The sequence below is a fragment of the Pteropus medius genome, unplaced genomic scaffold, assembly GCF_902729225.1.
Source record: "Pteropus medius unplaced genomic scaffold, Ma_sr-lr_union100, whole genome shotgun sequence".
NCBI lineage: Eukaryota > Metazoa > Chordata > Mammalia > Chiroptera > Pteropodidae > Pteropus > Pteropus medius.
In genome coordinates, this window is record NW_024344561.1 from 741,783 (window position 1) to 762,011 (window position 20,229).

General features: G+C 45.1%; 1 protein-coding gene and 1 non-coding gene across 9 annotated transcripts in view; one reads left to right on the plus strand and one right to left on the minus strand.

Moving 5' to 3' along the window:
* ILF3 (interleukin enhancer binding factor 3) overlaps positions 1 to 16,985 on the minus strand; it is a 28,314-nt gene extending 11,329 nt beyond the window's left edge. For 4 of the 8 annotated variants that reach the window (XM_039873191.1, XM_039873190.1, XM_039873186.1 and 1 more), the window contains exons 1-10: positions 16,831 to 16,985; positions 6,936 to 7,032; positions 6,533 to 6,571; positions 5,934 to 6,163; positions 5,591 to 5,768; positions 3,630 to 3,777; positions 2,118 to 2,209; positions 1,634 to 1,729; positions 886 to 997; positions 366 to 463 (exon numbers count right to left, since the gene is read on the minus strand). In XM_039873191.1, coding sequence (XP_039729125.1) covers positions 366 to 463; positions 886 to 997; positions 1,634 to 1,729; positions 2,118 to 2,209; positions 3,630 to 3,777; positions 5,591 to 5,768; positions 5,934 to 6,163; positions 6,533 to 6,571; positions 6,936 to 6,938 — 996 coding nt within the window. In that variant the 5' untranslated portion in view covers positions 6,939 to 7,032; positions 16,831 to 16,985. The remainder of the gene's footprint in view (positions 1 to 365; positions 464 to 885; positions 998 to 1,633; positions 1,730 to 2,117; positions 2,210 to 3,629; positions 3,778 to 5,590; positions 5,769 to 5,933; positions 6,164 to 6,532; positions 6,572 to 6,935; positions 7,033 to 16,830) is intronic. The other 4 variants (XM_039873193.1, XM_039873192.1, XM_039873189.1 and 1 more) reach the window with 3 other exon arrangements.
* On the plus strand, positions 13,846 to 13,964 carry LOC120610934 (5S ribosomal RNA). Its single transcript, XR_005655027.1, has one exon. It is a non-coding gene; the product is annotated as a 5S ribosomal RNA (ribosomal RNA).
* Positions 16,986 to 20,229: the final 3,244 nt, after the last annotated feature.

Consider the following 20,229-nt stretch of genomic DNA (forward strand, 5'->3'; position numbering starts at 1 on the left):
CACCCGCCTCGAGAGGAATACAGGAGACCCCAACCTGGAAACTGGTTGCCACTCGGAGCCACGTGGTGGGCCTGCAGGGGAAGGACCCCTGGAGCAGTCCACACAGCAAATACACCTCCCTGCTGAACTCGGTGTCTGAAAACAGCACTCGAGCAGGCTGAGGGGCAGGCGACAACCATGCGTGGCGCCAGGAGAAAGAAGCAGCCCAGATTGGGGCGCCCTGTATCAGGCACAATCCCTTCGCCTTCAGTCCCCGACCTGAGCCTATGAGTCCAGTGGTGACACTGAGATACCCAGTAATGGAACTAGAAGCCAGTGATTACAGACTGGGTAAGGGCTCACGGTGGCAATGGCGATGACTATACCTGCGCACTCTGTGTGATATCTTCCCGTTGCTGTCTGTCTAGATGCCCAATAGCATCAGTGGCTTCTTTTTCACAAGGGTCATAAATGCCAGAACCATCTGAAGGCAGGAAACAAGGAAGATATGCAGAGGATTATCTTTTAGCATCTCGGAAGAGTTGTGCTGGCTGAGGGAACCGGATGCGTTACCCGCCGCGCCCCATCCACACCCAGCTCTGGAAAACACGCCGAGCTCGGTGACCCACTCGGCGTCCAGCCCATGAGAGAAATAATCCACATGTGTCTCAGAGCAAGGAGCTCACGTGGGAGTGGGTCACCACTGTCCCGGATCCGCCCTGAGTCACAGCTGCGGAGCCGGCACAGGGCTGGATATGATGGTGCAAGAGGGTAGTCACATGCTTCAGCCCTAGGGGGACATGGGGCTGCTGCTGCCCTAACCCAGTCAGAGGGACCCGCCAGGAGGTGGCCTCAGGGCCTTGATCTCTGCTCTTTCCCTGCAACTTGCAAAGCACAGGCCCCAACCTGGCATCACGATGCCCGACGCCAGGCACTCCAGCACTCTCCGCAGGGCCTCGCCGGCACCCATGGGTCTGTTGGCTGTGCCGATGGACTTCTCACAGAGAAGCTCGAGAGGCTGAAAGGTAAGAGGAACAGTTAGCCAGTGTCCGGGAGGGAGTAAGCCAACCCTCAGGAGCTGTCACTGTGTGGTGTGTGGGAAGGGAGTGGCACTGGGAGTCATAGCCGTTCAAGTTCACGAGCCGGGCTAAGCCAAAAACAGGCTACCTAGAGCTGGGCTCAGCAGACTTTTCCTAAAAGGGACCAGATACTAAATCCTTCGGGCCATGTAAACCAGGAGGCCAAGTTGAGGCTATTACGTACTTATATTTAAAAATACAAACACCATTCTTAACTATGGGCTGTAGAAAAACAGGCGGCGGCCACATTGGCATGTGGGTCCATTTGCTGACCCCTGGCCAAGAGAAGCTACCAAGGCTTCGTCATGGAGTGGAGCATGTCACAGTAAGTGCACTGCCTGGCCAGCCCCCTTCCCAGTTTGAGCTGTGTACCCACCATGGGGGGTCCTGGTCTCACTCTCACCCCCCACCCAGGGTGTGGCACAATAGTTGCTCATCAAGTGGCTATGACAGGAACACATCAGCCATACCCCAAAGTGGCACTCCAGCCCAGTTACCATAAGGTATTCCTGGGTTATGGGAGGACGTCTCTGCACACAAGTTCCCAGGATGGCCATAGCTACCAGGTGCCTTACCCATCCTCTGAGAGGGCCCCAGGTTGGCACGCGGGTGCACAAGTCCCTCAGGACGCGAATGACAATGACACATGACTTCAGCCCGTTGGCTCTGGCCTAAAGGAACAAAGCACAGGCCCTTTACACCAAGGCGCCTCCCAGAACACAAGGCAAACATGAAAAAACACAAGTCTTGGGGTGCTACTTTGTCCAGGGTAAAAGGGTGAACATTTATAACCATCAAGTATATGGTCGGCAGCGATGCCACCGTGTGGACGAGAATAATGTTACTCTTGGCACAAAGCAGCAGCAGCCCACCTACTCAGTCACAAGCCTGTTCGGGGGTGTCAAATTGTTTATGCGCGCTGTGTTAGCATCTGCATACCTGCAGATGCTAAGTTTGGCACGGCACTCTTCAACGTACCAAAACTTTACGGTGCAAGTTAGCCAAGTTAAAACTTAGGAATTCTCTACCGAAAGACAAATAGAAGAACAAAATGCAAACCTGGAACCACTTGGCGTGTCGGAGGGACGCCAAGGCAGCAAGGCATTTCTGCCTGTCCAGGACGTCCGGGGGGTCGTTGACTGATAGCGTTTCTATTCATGGATGGAATAAGAAGACAAGGCACAGTTTGACCAAGGGGTTTCTGTCAGGTAGAAAGGGGATGTGGCAGCTTCCTAAAGGGCAGCGGAGGCTCCCATAATCTCAAGTCATCTCCGCCCTGGACCAGGGAAGGAGAAGCCAGAGCGTGTTAACTCTGCCCAGAGAGGAAATCATAAAAATTGGAGGCTCCACCAAAAAAAAAAAAAACCAAAAACCAAAAACCAAAAACCAAAAAACCAAAAAAATAAAAAACAAAAAAACACCAAAAATGAAAACACAAGTGGGAAGTTACCGTACAAGGAATAATCCCATAGGGAGGGGACAGATAGGTGGATCCTATCTTCTAACAGACAGTTACCGTGCTTCCTCCCCATTATCTCCCGATAAATTAGCTAGGCTAAAAATTTCAGTAAGGGGAGGAAAAAAACACACACACACAAAAAAAACCCAAAAAGGTGGGGGGAGTAGAAATGAACTCCCTCTCTGCTTCCCACAACAGCCATCCCGAGGTGTCTGCAGCAAAAGGGACCACCTCTGCCCACCAGGCGGGACTGCCCCAGCCCCAGCCCTTGACAGAGAGAGTCCTGTTGGTCAAAGGTCCAGCGTCCCTAAACTGACAAACTAGCAGGGCTTTGGTAGTCGGAATCAGATATCAGAACCGAAGGTAATCAAAGAACAGCAACATGGGTACTAAGTGTGAGCCTATGCTGCAGCAAAACTGAAGCATTTGTCATTTCTGCGGGCTGTGTGTTTATCAGGGATTTGGATAAGGCCTGTTTCTTTTACTTTGCAGTGTGAGATTTGTGATCATCCACACAGAAGAGACGCATGAACGGCCCTGAGTGGACTTTGAGTTGTGAAAGCATTATTAGCATCTGAAGTTTTGTTTTGGGGAAATCACACAACTATTTAAAACTTTATCCAAAACCCTGTTATCAGCTCTTGGTGTCTCAATCACTGCATTGATAAAAGCAGCCAAAGGAAGGACGACAAACGAAGCAGCCCTCAGTTCTGCTGCACCATAAGCTGTCTGCACAACTCCAATGTGATGTTCATGCAGAAACCATCTGGTTGTCTTCCATACTTTAAAAACTGTAACATCACCCGAGAAACGCTTTTCCAAGACTGGAGAACAGCTTAACAGAAAAACCAAGTGTAACACTGATGGCAACATTCATGGATTAAGATAAAGCAAAATGGTGCAATCCTCTGAAAAGTGCTACTCACTTTTAGTGCAACTGTTATGTCCAACTCCCCAGTACTGAAACCAAATGGGAGATGTATCTCAGAGTAAAGGTGGGCAAAGCTACACCGAAATCCTTTTATCAACACAGTCTAAAACTGAATAGCACATTTGAATAGTGAGGGAACACCAAGTTTCCAAAGTCCTGCTGGCCTTCTCGGCCTCCCTACCTCCAGCTAATACTTTCTCCATTTCTTCTCTGACAACAGGAGATGTCAGGTGGATGGTCAGGGACAATGGAGGCTCTTTTGTGTTTTTTATCACAATTGCAGCATCATCGATAGATTGGAGTATTTCGTACTTGTCTTCTGTAACGGCCTAAAAAGAAGAACATGCAACTTTCAAAATACTTTCTTCTCAATCAACATTTGTTTAGTCCTGCTCGGTTACTGCGATAGCCCAACTTCTTGGGGTGTGACAGGACAGCAGTCCCTTCATCTAGGGGGTCAGGATCTCCTCTTAATGACAACGTCTGTGGCCATTTTTTGGGCTCTTCATAGAGAGAGAAGTGATTTTCACAGAAAGCTTCATAATACAATGGTTAAGAGTTAAGGGTCTGTAAGGAGACTGGGGTGTGAATCCTTATTTTGTCATTTGGTAGTTGTCTAACTTTGGACAAAATCACTTAATCTCATTAAGATTGTGGTTTCACATTTGTAAAATGGACTTAATGACATGACCTACACCACAAAGCTGCAGGAGGCTTAAACTGAACCCTGCATGGACAGCACAGCCATCAGCAGAGTAGGCATCCAGCCACTATTTCCACACTTGGATGAGCACCCATCAAAGTGTGTGGAATGACACACGTAGTACAACAGTTCGTATCATATGCTGCATACTAAAGAATGGCGCTGCTGCAAATGCACATGTGCATAAGGACAGCCACAAGTCTGACTTCTGCTTTCTTCATACCAGTTTATATATCTTGATGTATGATTTTTTAAGGAAAACATAAAATAAATACAACATTGTTGGAAGGACAAGTGCACTTTAAAAAAATCTAAATTGCGGTTTCTCTCCCTCAGCAGCACTGGCGTCCAGGCTGGAGCCTTCTGCAGTACAGCTATTCTACGCACTGAAGGGAGACGAGCAGCATCTTCAGTCTCCACCCTACAGAGCCAGTAGCATCCCACTCTTCACACTGTGACAATCGAAACCGTCCCCAGAATCCAGGGAATTGCCCTAGTCAAAAACCACTAATCTAAATCGATAAAAGCACAATTATTTGTATCTTTCTCTAAAGACCAACTTGTTATAAAAGTTGTGAAAGCTTAGGGCTTCACCTGAAGTAGTTCTCCCAAAAGCATCTACTATATTGCATTAGCTCCACACTTTGATTCTGACCTGTGTCCGATATCTTAAACTGTCAGTCACATGCGACAGAATGCAAGTTTACATACAAAAGTGAATGGTATGTTTCTAAGGAATGAGATTTTTTTTTTACTTTTGTTTTTACTTTTTTTTGCTTATCCTGTCGCTAAATCCCGGATGACTGTGTCCCAAGGAGGCATCATGTGGCAGTGACGTGGTCCTGAAGCCCTAAAACTCACCCGCTGGGAATGCTGGGGTGAGTTATGACCCTGTACCTCATTTACATCTTCCCACTTAGATGGTAAAGCTTTATCTAAGATGGGCGTTGTGAAGATAAAAAGACATCTGTAAGGAGCATGCCTGGCCTAAGATGTGATGCAGGAAATGTGTAAGAAATGTCACAAGCTATTATTTATGCAATACTTTTGTAATTAGACAAACCAGTTTTAAAAAAGCTTTTATGTCCAGGTTTGGATCAGGGAAGAAGAATTAATAATTGTACTATCTATTCATCCATCCAATAGTGTCTGGATGTGAAGTCTATGCCCAGTGAGAGTGAGACCCTTGAATAGCGCAGCCTGGCGCATGGTAGACACTGGGTCTGGGTACCACAGCAGTCTGCCAACCACTGTCCACAGACCCTCGGTGGCACAGCAGCATCCTGCCCATTACCTATCCAGAAGGCAAGAGCAAAGCAAGTGCAAGGGTGGGTTTGGAGCGTGCTTCCTGGCACAGGGCACAGGTGGGCATCTCTTCTTCTGCCTCATGTCCTCAATAAGCAACCCCCAGCCTCACCCAGAGAGGCGGTCACACTCACAGCGAGCTGGATGGCCAGGTTGTCAGCCACCTTGTCCAAGAGGGCGGTCGTGGGCTTCTCCTTACATAGCAGCACCAGCTCCAAGTCCAAGTCCCCCTTGAGCAGCAGGCCCTTTGCCACAAGGCCAACACGCATCACGCCCCGCAGGGTTCTAGTCATGTGTTCCGTCTTCTGCTCCCTGCAGGACAGATCAATACATGCTAAGTGAGGGATTCAGTCTGACCAGAACCGAGAGGTCTCAGAAGGTCTGGAGTTTCTTTAGAAAAGGAGATGCTCACCTCTACCCTAGCCAGTCTCTCTAGAAAGAAAAAAAAAGAAAAAGCCCACAAAATTTCAAACTTACCCGGCCCCTTCTTTGGTCTCATCCTCCGGGGGCATGTCCAAGTTTTCGGACTCGGCGTGCTCGCTGCTGCCTTTCTCTTGCTCATCAATCCAGTCAGACACAGCTTTGAGAGCCCGCTCTGTGTGGGACACCATGTTCTGGACTGCCTCCAGTTCCTCTTGTGTTGGATAAACGGAAGAATGCTTTGCCATCACGTGGCGATCATCGTTCACAAAAATTCGCAATGGACGCTGGAAGTATTAAAACTCAGTTAAAAACAATGCAAAGAGACAAAGCAACTCACCACTTAGCTTTTAAATTGCATAGCTCATAACTACGTTTTATCATTCGTGTGAAAATAAAACTACAGTAGTCGTCCCTTATCCGCGGAGGACACATTCCAAGACCCCCAATGGATGTCTGAAACCTTGGGTAGTACTGAACCTTATACTTGCTGTTATGTTTTTTCCTATGCATACATACCTATAACTTGGTTTAATTTATAAATTAAGCATAGTAAAAGATTAACAATGAGAATAGAATAATTCTAACAATATACTACAATAAGTTATGTAAATGTGGTATCTCCCTCTCAAAATATCTCATTGTACTGTACTCACCCTTCCTTGTCTTCTTGTGATGTGATGATGACACAATGCCTATGTGATGAGATGAAGTGAGGTGCATTTGAATTGTTTATTCCTGGAATTTTCCATATATTTCTGGACTGTAGTTGACAACAAATAACTGATACCGTGGAAAGCAAACCCGGGGATAAGGGGGGACTACTGTGTATGAACATGACTGAAGGTCAGAAAAGGACAACTAAACATAACAGTTGTTCTTTCTCTAGGCAGTGAGAGAAGAGAGCACTTACTTTATACATTTCTATAGTATGTGAATTGTTATACTACGTAGTATAATTTAAAATATCTAATGAAAAATAATAGAATCAAATGTTGAGGCAATACCACAAACATCTGTACACGAAAAAAAAAACTATGACTTAAAAAAATTTCTTACCATTTTTACTTCTTTTTCTGTAGTGTCTGGAAATCAAATTTTGCTTATCTTTTCAAATTATGACAGATTTCCTTGTTGTTATCAATACTTCAGCTATCTATAAGATCAGAAAATCTTTTTAGTTTCAAATATTTCATAAATAGATGCTCAGCAGCCAGAGACAGCGGTGCTGCCTCATGAAGGAGCCCCGCTTGCATGGCAGGACGCACCTTTATTTCCAAGTACCACTAAGCCTAAATACAAACAACTAATTATAAAGTTCCCTAAAAATGTAAACAGCCAGTTTCTGGAAGCCAAGCCTCACTTTAGGCCCACACTCAATGATTTCTACTTTACCTTCTTTCATCATTTATCTTGAATATGCCATTGTTTACAAAATTAAAAATACACATTAACAAGCCTCCCCAAAATGGTACCAGTAGAAATGTTCAGCAAAATCTTCACATTTGGAGAAGGAAAAGAGAAGGAAGGAGCTCTGGTTCTTGAAAGTAATGAAGACATACAAATAAAGGAGAAGATACAGGGCCCCAAAAGGCTTCTATAACCTGGAAAGGCAGGAACCTTCTGAAAGGTCAGGTGGATATGACCACTATTATCACATGGACAGACACACCTGCGGGTTCAAGCTTTGTAGATGGCGAGGTAACTGAAATTCAGCACAACAGAAGTCTTCACGACAAAAGCGGCTCTAATTACAATTTTGGACTCTAAATAACATGCTGACTACAACCTACTCAATTCCCCACACTGGGCAAACAGTCTGGTCCAACTGAAATCTTCCAAATGAGTAAGTAAACAACAATAACAAAAAACCCATCAGCATGATATTCAAAAGATGAATGCAACCATTCCACGCAACTGGTTACCTAACAGCCAGCTCCTTCGGTCTATGCCAGTTACCAGCCAGGGCAGTGGGCTCACCCTGGAAAGACACCCATTCCTAGGATAAACACTGATGTGATTAGCGAAAACACAAGAAGAATTTCCCACAATGTTTCAGGACTACATAGCAATTGAATGGGCAAGTTAAATGTTCCAAAGAAGAACTTGAAAATCTAAGGGTGGAATGGAAGGCAATGGCCCTGCAGAGCCAGGCAAGCTGACAGGTAAGATCAAAGGCTTCGTGGTAGGGGAGGGAGAAATGAGGGGTGGGGGTGGAGGACCAATCTCCTGGGCTTAGCTGCTGTGCATGGACCCTTGGTGAGTCATTCGGCCATCACCAAGTGGCAGTTTCTGTAGACCTAGGCCTGAAACCCTGCCTGCCCAGCCACTACCCATGTGGTCTTGAAGTTTCCTTGGAGATTCATTCTATACCTACAACATGGAAGCAGCCCCTCTCCCTCTGCAGGCGGATTGTGAAAAGTGAATGAGTCAACCTATAGAAGCACGAAGCACAGATCCCACAGTGGGATTTACATTACCAGGCTGCTGTGGAGGCTAAGTGATGAGTGACATACATGCGAAAGTGCATCCTGTCGTAAAGAATTATCACCATTCAGTAGATAAATGATACTGTGGTTGTGTTTGAAAAGGATGTCTATCTGTTAGATTCTTATTTAAGACAATTTTATGGCTATAAGTACATGCCTGGTATTTGCTCTTACTCTAGTGAGGCAGGGAGTGGAGAAGGATAAGACAAGACTGCAAAACGCTGATAGCTGTTGAAGCTGAGGGATGGGTATATTTGGATTCATTTGTGCATGCCTGAAAATTTCCATAAGCTTTTTTGAATGCATAGTAAACTTAAGCACTTTTACAAAAGTACAGCTATGACAGGTAATCTAAAAATCAAACTAAAGCTCAGAAAACCAATTCAAAATCGACAATAATCAAGCCATCAGAAATCATAGCCTAATGGTGAGCACCTGTTTAACAGCCACCAGCCATACCTACGCTGGAACTTCATCAATCTGTTAACAAAGGCTGTTGTTTAAAGGCGTTTTTATTTATTCAACACGTATTCAGTCCGCACCTCCTCTGTGCAAAGCAGTGGGCTAGCTGCTGGGACCGTGACTGACACAGCCCGCAAGTCCCTTGGACCTGGCCAGCTAGCGCTCCCTAAAAGACAAACTCCTTAGCTCTAAGTACAAGATATGGGAGCCAATGCTTCACTGTACACCTACCACCTATTCATCTTACGTCTCTCCTCCACCACAAATTCCAAATGCAGAGACTTTAAAAATAACACAGCTTAAACCGAGGCACCAGGTGGCTCAGACCTTTTTATTTAGGGATTTACATTATCTAAAACCTACTGAAAGGTCCTGGGAGAAGTGGCTGATTTGGCACCTGACAGAGGAATTGAACCTTGTGGCCTGGGTCATAATGCAGTGTCAGAAAGTGCTGAGACTCATGCAGGCTGGTCCAAAGGACAAGGAACTGACTTGAGAGGGCTCCCACTGGCTACATTTTGGGCAACTGAGCATTAAAAAAAAAAAAAAAAAGGCAATGCTTCCACCTATATGACATTGTAGAATATACAAAATAAATGAAAAAATAAATTCAGAACAGCAGTTGCCTCTTGGGAATGGTGGCAGGGAACACCTGGAAAGACCCAAGAGCACTTTCTGTGGTGCTGGTCACAGCTCACACATTGTTAGGGGCTGGGTGCGTGCAGTGCTCAGAACTCACTGAATGGTATACTTAATACCTGTACATTACATCAAAAGAAAAAAGTACTGTAAGTAAATACTGGACTCTGGTTACTATTCAGAGGAAAGACTGCAACTTTCTGCTACTTTGAAATACATCATAAAAATAAAGTGGACTGAAGGATGAACAGAATAGATCCATGGACAGATGTGTTAAACTAAGTAATCAGTGTGTACACGGGCAGCTGTTCACTCTAAAAGTGTGTCACCTTTTGTGTTTGAATTTTTCATAATAAATTGAACATATTACATTTATAAAAATCGGTAAGTCCACAAGTGGAAAAAAAAAAAAGTAATTTGCTACTACTGCAGATGTCTATATCCCAACTCCATACTCTAAAAATTGTTTAAAAGGATGATACTGCTGTTGTTGCAGGGAATTTCTACTAAAAACGCCATCTGACAAATAGAGGTGAGCAGCAGAAAACCCCCCTTCTCACACTGGGGAACAAGATATTCTTTTTATCAAAATAGTAGCCCATGGAAAGTGCCTCTGAACACAGACACCCTCCGAATGCACCTGTCTTCACCTCAGGGTTTAAAACTCTGACGATGGGTGTGTGTGCCTCTGCTCCAGGAGGCTGCCTCACTTGATCTTTCTCTGCTCTGACAGGTAGGTCCCAGAAGGGACTCATGATGGGACTCACTGGGCTGTGGCTGGCTCTGACCATCACACTTGGCACATTTGCGGTTCATTCATCCCAGGCCCTTCTCCCTTAGACCAGGCCTTGGTGGTAATGCCTCCTGATTCAGGTAGACAAAGTGAGTGAGAGTACTAATTAATCATCTGAACTAAAACAAACATTTAAAAACTGGAGTCAACACTCCTTTCCAAGGCAACAAAACTATGAGCCTAGATCTGTCATCCAAGCCAGTCTCTCAGAAGCCAGCTGCTCTGGTCTTGAATACCAAGGAATCCATCTCATTAACAAACACAAGGGTCTTCTGGATGAGCAGAAACCTCCTTTTCAAATTTTTTAGCTACAAGAAGCCACAACACCTACATACATGCAACACTCCACTGCCCCCCCTACCAATCTAACTAAATAAAAGCTATGGTAAGCTGCACAAAGCTGCTCCTGCAATCTCACTTATGATTCAAATCTGGGCACAAGTAAAGCCTAATTTTTACCAGCCAAGCCTCTCTGGGTAAAAAAGAAAAGAAAAGAAGAAAGAAAAGAAGAAAGAAAGAAAGAAAGAAAAGAAGAGAGAAAGAGAGAAAGAGAGAAAGAGAGAAAGAGAGAGAGAGAAAAAGAAAAGAAAAGAGAAGAAGAGAAAAGAGAAAGAGAGAAAGAGAGAGAGAAAGAAAGAAAGAAAGAAAGAAAGAAAGAAAGAAAGAAAGAAAGAAAGAAAGAAAGAAAGAAAGAAAGAGAAAATCCACAGAAGGAATAAGTGGAGAGCAAAGGATGAGTACTTTAAACATCACCTCTGTGTGGTTTGGAATGTTCTAATACACAGGAATCCGTTTCTTTCTTTTGTTCTCAAAACCAGCCCACCCACTGCATGGTTACAGAAGTTGAAACCACAAAACATACACTTGCAATGTGATGACCATCTTTCTGACCTCTAACTAATTAGAATATGACATTCATGGCACTTTCTGCTGAGAAAGAAACATGCCCAAGTTAGTATATGTAGATCAACAAATGTTTGTAGAATGAACAGATGTAGCGGCAATACCCTAACAGGTATATAGCCCCATCTGTCTTCCAGGGTAGGTGCCCGCCCCCCAAAGTATTTCACGAAACCTTACAGCTATCCCAGAGACTCTGGGGAATTGTCCTGCATGGATGCCGGTCCTAAAGAGACTGTGAAATGTACAAGGACCCAATCCAGCTCCTAGTTTCCTGACCTCTGGAGCTATCCTATCCTGGGGTGTGAAGGGAAATGATAAGCAGGTGCTACTCTTTAGTGACTCACTGAACATTTACAGATTCACAACAAAGACACACGAAATAACTTTAACAAAGCAACCCAAGCAAAAGGTGCCAATCCAAAAATCTGGCTATAGATACAACAGAAATTTTAAAGTCCAATGCAAATCTGAAGTCTAGTGCCAAAGTTCCAAATTCGACTGTCTTCAACAGTGTTTTCATTGGTCCATAGGGTGGTATAAGGTTAAGAATAAAGATTTCACAAATATTTTCAATGTAAAGGGCCATCCGTTATCCTAGGCTTAATTTTCTTTCCTATATTTTCAGTATTTATTAAAACATCCTTTTTTTTCTTATGAAAATATAGAGATGGTATATTGCTGTATGGTAACTACTTAAGAAGGTATTTTCCTTGATGACATAAAATGTTGGTAAATATAGGTTGTTCCTCAAAATGTTTCTGGAACTTTTAACTGGTCTGTGAGATGCAGGACCCCAGGTCCTCTGGCATTGTGGAATACCCACAGGTCTTGAAGACAGAAGCCCTAGGTTTGCACCCACCTCAGCTCCCCAACCTGGCAGCTGTGGGACCTCCAGCAAATCATTTGCCTTTCTGGAGCTGTGTCAAAAAAACAAACCAAAACAAAACAAAAACATGGCAACACAACCTATGCCTGAGTTGCAAATAACAAGGATTAAAGGGGGCGATGTGGGAAAATGTTTATTTTTTTCCCCAACTGTAAAAAAAACTACAAATGCAATGTATTACACGAGTCATTTCAATCACTCTTGGATGAACCAATAAAATGTTTTAAAATCTGTCTGTGAGAGAATATAGCATCACAACAGAAAATTTAACATGACTCCAAGTAGGAATTATCAAACCCTCTTTCCAACATGCTCTTCAGACAAGGCGAGAGAAGCCAGCAGCCAGCCATCTTCCACACCTGATGAGGGCAGACGCAACGCATCCATCTATCTCCATGGGGAAACCTTGAAGGGTATTTTAACATACACCACTGTTGTCAAAACGATCCTTCCTGTTGCCCTGATTGTCACATTCACCTTCCAACTGCCCCCCATGTTAACCCCTAACAACCACTAATCCATTCACCATTTCTGTAATTTTGGCATTCCAAGAGTGTTATGTAAACAGAATTGCAGAGCATGTAACCTTTCAAGATTGGCTGTTTCGTGCAGCATAACTGCCTCAAGATTCATACAAGTTGTGCATATATCAACAGTTGGTTTTCTTTTATTGTTAAGTAGTATTACATAGTATGGATGTACCCTGGTTTAAGCATTCACCTACTGAAGGACAGCTGAGTGGTTTCCAGTTCTTGGCTATCAACAAATAAAACTGCTACGAATATCTGCGTATCAGTTTTTGTGTGAACATAAATGTTTATTTCTTTGGGATAAATGCCCAAGAGTCAAATTGCTGGTTCATATGGTAGTTGCCTGTATTTTGTGAGAAACTGCCAAAGTATGTTTCCAGAGCTGAAGCCTTAAATTTTAAAAAACAAAATCAAGTACCTTCACCAAATCTGACTCAATTCACCTTCTCTCCAATCCCATCAGTTCATATATCCACTCTGCAAAGCTGTAGTCATTGGTGAGCTCTCAGTGGGTAGCCCACAGACTTCCCCGTTTACTGGGCTATTTATTATCCTTCTTGCAAGTATTCTGCACGGGTCACCCACAGGACAAATATTTATTAAGTGCTGCTATGAGCCATGGAGCCAGGTTGGTTATTTCCATATTGTTGACATCTAGACTGGTTTTTGAAATTATAAATACAAAGGATTATCGTCCTACAAAAAATCTACAGAAAGCAAACTTAACTAGCAAAATTTCATTCTTTAAACACATACACATAAGAGAGCAAGAAAGTAGTTGAAAAGCAAGCAGCAGAAAAGCAAGTGGCCTGGAAGATTATCCCAGTAAGACTTTACCCTTGAGTTTAATTAAACGAAAACCCTACTGAAAAGAAAGGCTATTTGGAACATTCGAGAAAAATTATCATGAATTAAAACTGCCAAGAGCACTATTTCTCACTAATCACCCAAGATTATAAAAATAATATGGAGCAAAGTTACACACTGTAATAAAAGGATGAACATTCAACTCTGTGACTAAATGATCCTTGACAAATCATATATGGCCCACGAGAAAATGGCCTTTAGATAGTAAACTCATTTTCCTGTTAAAACTAGTGGCTACATTCTCAATTTCTTCATTACATGGACAATTAATAAGAAAAAAATTCAACTGGACATCGCTTTAAGACATCTGAAAACAGATGTTAAAAAACTGTCTGAATTTCCAAATGCAATTTATAATGGGATCACTTATAAAGTACTGTCTTGAAATAATCTCACAGGAGTCTACGGCCATGCTACCCTGAACAAGCCCGATCCCATCTGATCTCGGAAGCTAAGCAGGGTCAGGCCTGGTTAGTACTTGGATGGGAGACCACCTAGGAAGACCAAGTGCTGTAGGTGTAATATAAACAAACAAACAAGGGATTATAAACTGACAAGGTCCATAATTGTGAGGTCAACCAAGGGTTGCCTCGCCTAAAAAAAAAAAAAGAAAAGAAATAATCTCACGGGAGTTTAACAGAGCATAAATATGGCAAGAAACCATTTTTAAATATCAGTACACTGACAAACTCCCTAGAAAACACCTGCTCAGTTGGCTTTTACTATTATTTCTATAATGCTATGCTGCTAGCACCACAAAGAGGTAGCACCAACATCCTAAACAACAAAGTAGAAAGAGAAGCTAGTTCTTTCAGACAAAACTGTTAAATGATGCTGCAGGAAACTGAAGTCAGCCTCAGCTCCTCCCAGCCCTGGCCCCTTTCTAACTATAGAGACTCCTATCAAACCACCATCTAACTCTAATTCCAAACCTGTCCACTGAAAACAAAAATCCTCCTCTCCCAGGACTCTATATTGGATGCTTTAAAATAAAAAGCATCCAATATAGTCTTGAAAAATCCTACTTCCTGTGAAGGTTCAATCAAAGCATGATCTGAATAAAATGTCACCATTTCATGGGCCATACGTACTAAAACTAGATGGTGCCTTTCACGCATCTTTCAAAACTGCACAAAGTTAATAAACTTACTGACAAAATGTAGCAAGAGGTCAAGTCCAAGGAGGTCTAAACCCAAGTTTCTTAGGGGAAGGAATCATTCCTCTAAACTGTAAGAGGTGAAATAAGAAGAAATTGAGGAGGATGAGAGAAGTGACTAAGAGAAAGATGTCCCAGCCCAAGAAAACTTCTAAAGCCTTTTTCAGAAGTGAGAACATTTCCAACCCCCACACCTTAGTGAGGCCTAAAAACAGACAAAATGCTGCCTACTGTTTACCCAAAGAGGCTTATATACTTATAGAAGAAGGTTCTCTCCTCACCAACAACTAACTGCACCTGTCCCTACCTGAAGAACTTAACCATGGGAGCATGAAAATGAGCATCATATACATGAATATTAGCAGCCACTCTTGCCAGTGTGGGTTTTTTTCTTTGACAAGAATTAAAATAAGAAAACAGCCTTAGATTCCTCATTCCCATGAATATGGACTTCCAAAACAAAAAAACAAAAAAACCCTGTTAAGTAAACCAGAAGCAGCTAAAGGGATTTTCACCTATAAGGATTGGACGAGATCAACCAGGAAAAACAAAATTGCAAACAACTAGGCACCACTCCACTCCAGAAAGAGGGTGATTCCCAGGCTTGCCCAAGCTCCTGGAGGGTTAGGAAGACTGATGAATCAGTGTCCATTGCTGGCAAGGCCAAGCCTGGCAGTAATTGCCAGCCTCCGATCAGCTCCAAACACTGGGGCCTGCACAGTTTCCACTGGCAAACGGCAGAGACCAGAAGCTGTCCACATGGCCAAGAGAGAGATCAGGGGCAAAGACCCCAAGACAGGACAGGGATAGCAGTACCAGCCAGTGCCCTAAAGCATTTTTTTCCCTTTTCCAGCTGTGAATGAGCCTCTGGTTCCCACACTTCATTCACAGCCTAAGCTGCTGCTGTGGCTACATCCCACGAGACCACACACAAAGCATCAAATACAAAGCATAGTGGCAGCACTATGAGCAATCCCGGGAGATTCCCAACCACAGACACCTGAGGAAAAAAAAGAGCCTCAAGTCCTAAAATTGAATCCCAACTCCGGGTGGCACCTTATGTTTTCCCATGGATCTCAAATATGCCACAAGACCACACCTTGTAAATAGGGCAGACTCCTAAGATACCAGAAAATACAGATTCACAATCTGAAAATAACCAAATCCAGAAAAAGAAGACATCACGGAAACTGATGTCCCTTAGCAGAAACCCAAGCAACTTTCAAACAATTCCGAAAAGAATGAAGAGATGTCTCACTCTTCCCAAATTTAGAGTGAGTTGGGGGAGAGCATGCTGGTCACTGCACACTCCAAATTCATCCAGGCGAGGGATTAACCTGGGCAGAATCTAAAAGCAACCGCAAGAATCTCATTCATTCAACTACTTAAGGAAATAAGGTAGAAGAGTTTTAAGCACTCATGTTTGGGTTTCAAACTTGCAGATTAGAGTGCACCTAAGTATCACCATTTTGGGGGCAAATGCAAACCCTAAGCAATCTGGAAAAAAAATCATCAATGAAGAACCTGGACTAAAGAAAGGAAAATCTTAAACCTTCTCCCAAATTTGGATCCTAATATGGGGGAGAACTGGCTGACCAGAAATTTAGGAAAGCGATGCACCCACAAAGGCCTCTTCTGTAATCAGCGTAGGAACGGGGGTCCAACTCCCCGCGCCATGTAAAGACAAAGGCGGCTCCGTTTCCCGCCTCCAGAACCTGGGACCCTCCTGGACGCCGGCGCCGGAGTGGGACAAAGAGGAGCGGGTGAGGAGGGGGGTCGCTCCTGCCGCGCGGGCCGGGATGCTCCAAGCCGGAGGGGGGTGTGTGCATCTAACACGTGCGCGCGCACACACGGGACATCGCAACAGACAAAGCCCGGCCCGGGAGAGGCTGCGGCTGGGGGCCCGGTGCGCGCGCACCCCCCGCGCGAGACGCTGCCGCCGGACGAGGGGCCGCGAGGGGGGGACGGATGCGCGCGCACCGGGTCCTCGCCGCCGACGCCGCCATTTTGTTTCCTCGGCACAATGGGGGAGAGTAACGGCCGAGCGCGGGAGCGAGGCTGGCGAGGGAGGAATGAGCCAGTCGCCAGGGCGAGAGGACCAGGCGGAGGCGGGGAGCGCGGGGCGCCTCCGGCCTTGTCACCGCGACCCCTCGGCCGGGCCCGCGCTGAGTGGGAGGGGGGAGGGGCATCGGTGGGAGCTGTCCCGGCCGCCGCCACATTGGCACTTACCTTGTCGGCGTCCCCTTCCCGAACCGCAGCCGTCGCCACCCTCCTGCCACAACCCGTCGGGGTCTCCCCCCAAAAGCCACGCGGTGCGCACCGGGCTGCTGAGTCCAACTGCAATGGCGAGAAGAGGAGGAGGAGGAGCCGGGGCCGGGGGCGAGCGGGCGGTCGGGCGCGCGCCAGGGAGGTGCGGGGCCACGTGACTGGCCGGAGCCCCGCCCCTCGCCGCCGTGTTGCCGCTCCACGCAGGCCCAGTCCGAGGCGGAGAGACGGAAAAAAGAGGAGGCGGGTCCTAGTCACGTGACATACACGTAGACGTTGCTTGGCTCGTCACGTGGCCTCCGAACGCTCCCCTTTCAGCTCCTTTGCTTGATCACGTGGTGGTGGCAAAATTTAGAGCCCTCCTTGTCCCCGTGAACAAGACTTTTCACTTTCCCTTGCCGAGTAGGTCGGTCTGCGTCATGTGACAACGTTGGCTCTCTTTTTTTAATGGCGGTTTTGAGCCACCATTACCACGTGATGCCTGGTGAGGGGCGAGGCCTCCTGCGGCCTCGCGTTTACGTGCCGGCGCGGCCGCCATTTTGCACCCGTCGCCATGAGTACGTTAGCGGAAACGGCTCGGAGAGGCTGTCCAGTTAGCGTTCTCGTAGTGGCTGGATCTTGATTGAGGAGGTGCGGCCTCGAAGGCAGGCCGTCCTGCTGAGCTTCCAATTCACTCCCCTCATCTCCCGTGAGAGGCGGAGAAGACCCCAGGTGCCTGTGTGGGGAACAACTGCATCCAGAGCCCCAGAAGGGCAGAGCTGAGCTGATCAGATCTTCCAGCGCGGTTCACAACTGTAGAAACTGAGGCTTAGGCCAAAAAAGACCTGACTCGATTCACGTCCCGTTTGTGGGAGAACTGGTGCTGCTACTCAGACGCTCGGCCAACAGCTTGGGTCTCATAAGTAAAGGCACTGGGAAAGAGCACCTTTTCTTTACAAGCCTCGTGTTGATGAACCTCCCAGACTCCTTGTGAGATATCCGTTGTACAATCTGTCTAAACTAAGCCCTGTCCCCCTCCAGTGTCAGGATCTGGCTGGCGCTTGGCGGGTGTAGATGCGCGTTAACAGTTGCGAAGCTGTGGTTCAGATGCTGCCGAGGTCCAGAGCAAGGAGTTGTTGAAAAGGTTTCCTTCCAGAAGAAGAGAAGTCAGTCAAGACTTAGCCTTGCAAAAACGTAGGGACGGTGCAGCTCATTCATAAATGATGCAAAATCCAATGTCTGCTCTTGGTTTGAGTCCCCTGGCGTAACCAACGACTGAGCATTTGTTTCTTTATCTACAAAATGGTGATTTTTTTAAAAAAAATCCTTGGATTCTTTGAGCAGAACAAATGCCCCAAAATGGTAGCTTTTATTAAAAAGGTAAGGCGTAAAAATATGATTACAGAAATGGGTGTATGCTGTACTTACTGCTTTTTTTATTTATACATTAGTTAAGAGCCGATAATTCACAGGATATAAAGTGTCAAATGGACAAAAGGATGTGAGAGGACAAAGTCTTCCTCCCGCAGACACTCTCCTCCTTGACAGTTGTAAACTTTTTTTTGTCTCCAGAGATGTTTTACTCCCAGAGATGTGTAATTGTATTTTTATTTGTTTTTCACATAAACGATAGACATTCTGCATCTTTTCTCCCTAACTTGAAGGTCTTTCTTAAATAGAGCTTGAGATTGGAAAAAAGTTTGATAAAATTAATGGCGCATGTCTTCAGACAATGGATTAAAGTAAGTTTAGGTTGTTTAAGGTCACTGACAATAAATGTGATAACTGGCTTTAACGTTAGAGCTCAGCAATGTCTTTTATGTGTGTGTATATATATAGGTATATATATATATATATATATTTTTTTTTTTTTTTTTTTTTTTTTTTTCCTCCGTCGGGCCACAATCTCTATTTTTTAGGCCTACAGCACCTGGTCTTCCTAGGTGGTCTCCCATCCAAGTACTAACCAGCCCAACCCTGCGTAGCTTCGGGCATCCGGCTTCAGGGTGGCATGGCCATAGACAGCAACGTCTTTTTTTGAGCCAAGTGAACAGGCTCAGAAGCAGGGCAACTTGTCTAAGCTAACAGCGCTACCAAGTGGCAGAACAGGGAAGGTTTCTAGTTTTCTGATGCCAAAGTCCATAGACCTCTTGGGAGGGACCCAGGGTTACGTTTAAGAACTCGCTTTTGAAGATGTTCTTGTAATGCAGCCCCTATCAAAAGGGCCCCAAGCACAGTCAGGGACGAGTAGGGTCCTGATTTCCATCAGAGTTCGGATCAAAGTACAACCTCCGTGGAGGTGCCCTGGACGGATCTTGAGAGTTTTTCAACCTCTGGTTTGCTGGAGTGCTGAAGAAACAGTTAATGGTTGTGATTGTTACCTGGTTTGTGCCCCATCCAACTTGGTGTTTTTAACCGAGAAGATCCACTGGACTGCACTTATAGTGGAGGAAACCAAAACTCTTTAAAAGTGCAGTCTAAGTCCCTCTCAGTGCCTTTACTCTGTCTCACTGTCCATCTTCCCTCTCTACCTCTGAGAGGAGACCACACTCTGTGGAGTGTTACCCCTTTTCTAATAAACTTTCCTTTTGACTCAAAAAGTAATAATAAAAAATAAAAGTGCAGTCCATCTGGGCCCACCCCACCCACTCACCAGGAGCTGCTGGATAAGACGTTTTCTTTTTTCTTTTTTTTTTTTTAAAAGGAAACCCTGACACATGCTACAATGTGGATGAACCTTGAGGGCATTATGCTAAAAGAAATAAGGCCATTAAAAAAGGACAACTTTTGTATGATTCCACTTATAGGAGGTCCCTACAGGAGTCAAATTCACAGAAACAAAATAGAATGGTGGGTAACGGGAAGGAGCAGTTGTTTAATGGGGACAGTTCCAGTTGAGCTAGATGAAAAGAGTTCTAGAAATGGATGACGGTGACGGTTGCACAACAATACGTATATGTTTAATACCACTGAACTGTATGCTTAAAAATGGTTAAGGTGGTAAATTTTATGTGTGTGTTATCACAATTTTAAAAATTAAAAAAAGAGAAAAAAAAAGCTAAGTTATGGCCATATCATTTGAGCCCCAGGATGCTGAGACTTGTGAGGAAAAAATACATAGCCACATACAGTGCTACAATCATTTAGGCCACGTGTGGGACCCCAACCACGTTAAGGTCATTGTCTTCACCTGCCGGGACCCTCGCTGCTGCCCTAATTCTTGCTCTTATCCCACAGAGTAGCCACCTGTGACTTTCACCTGCTGGGCTTCTTCGTTTGAGAACCAAGACAAGCCTTTGGGGAACCACCTCTCCTCCACTTTGTTCCTGCCTCTCAGCCTCCACCCTCAGTCTGGCCTAGCAGAACCCACAGCTCCCCTGGTTC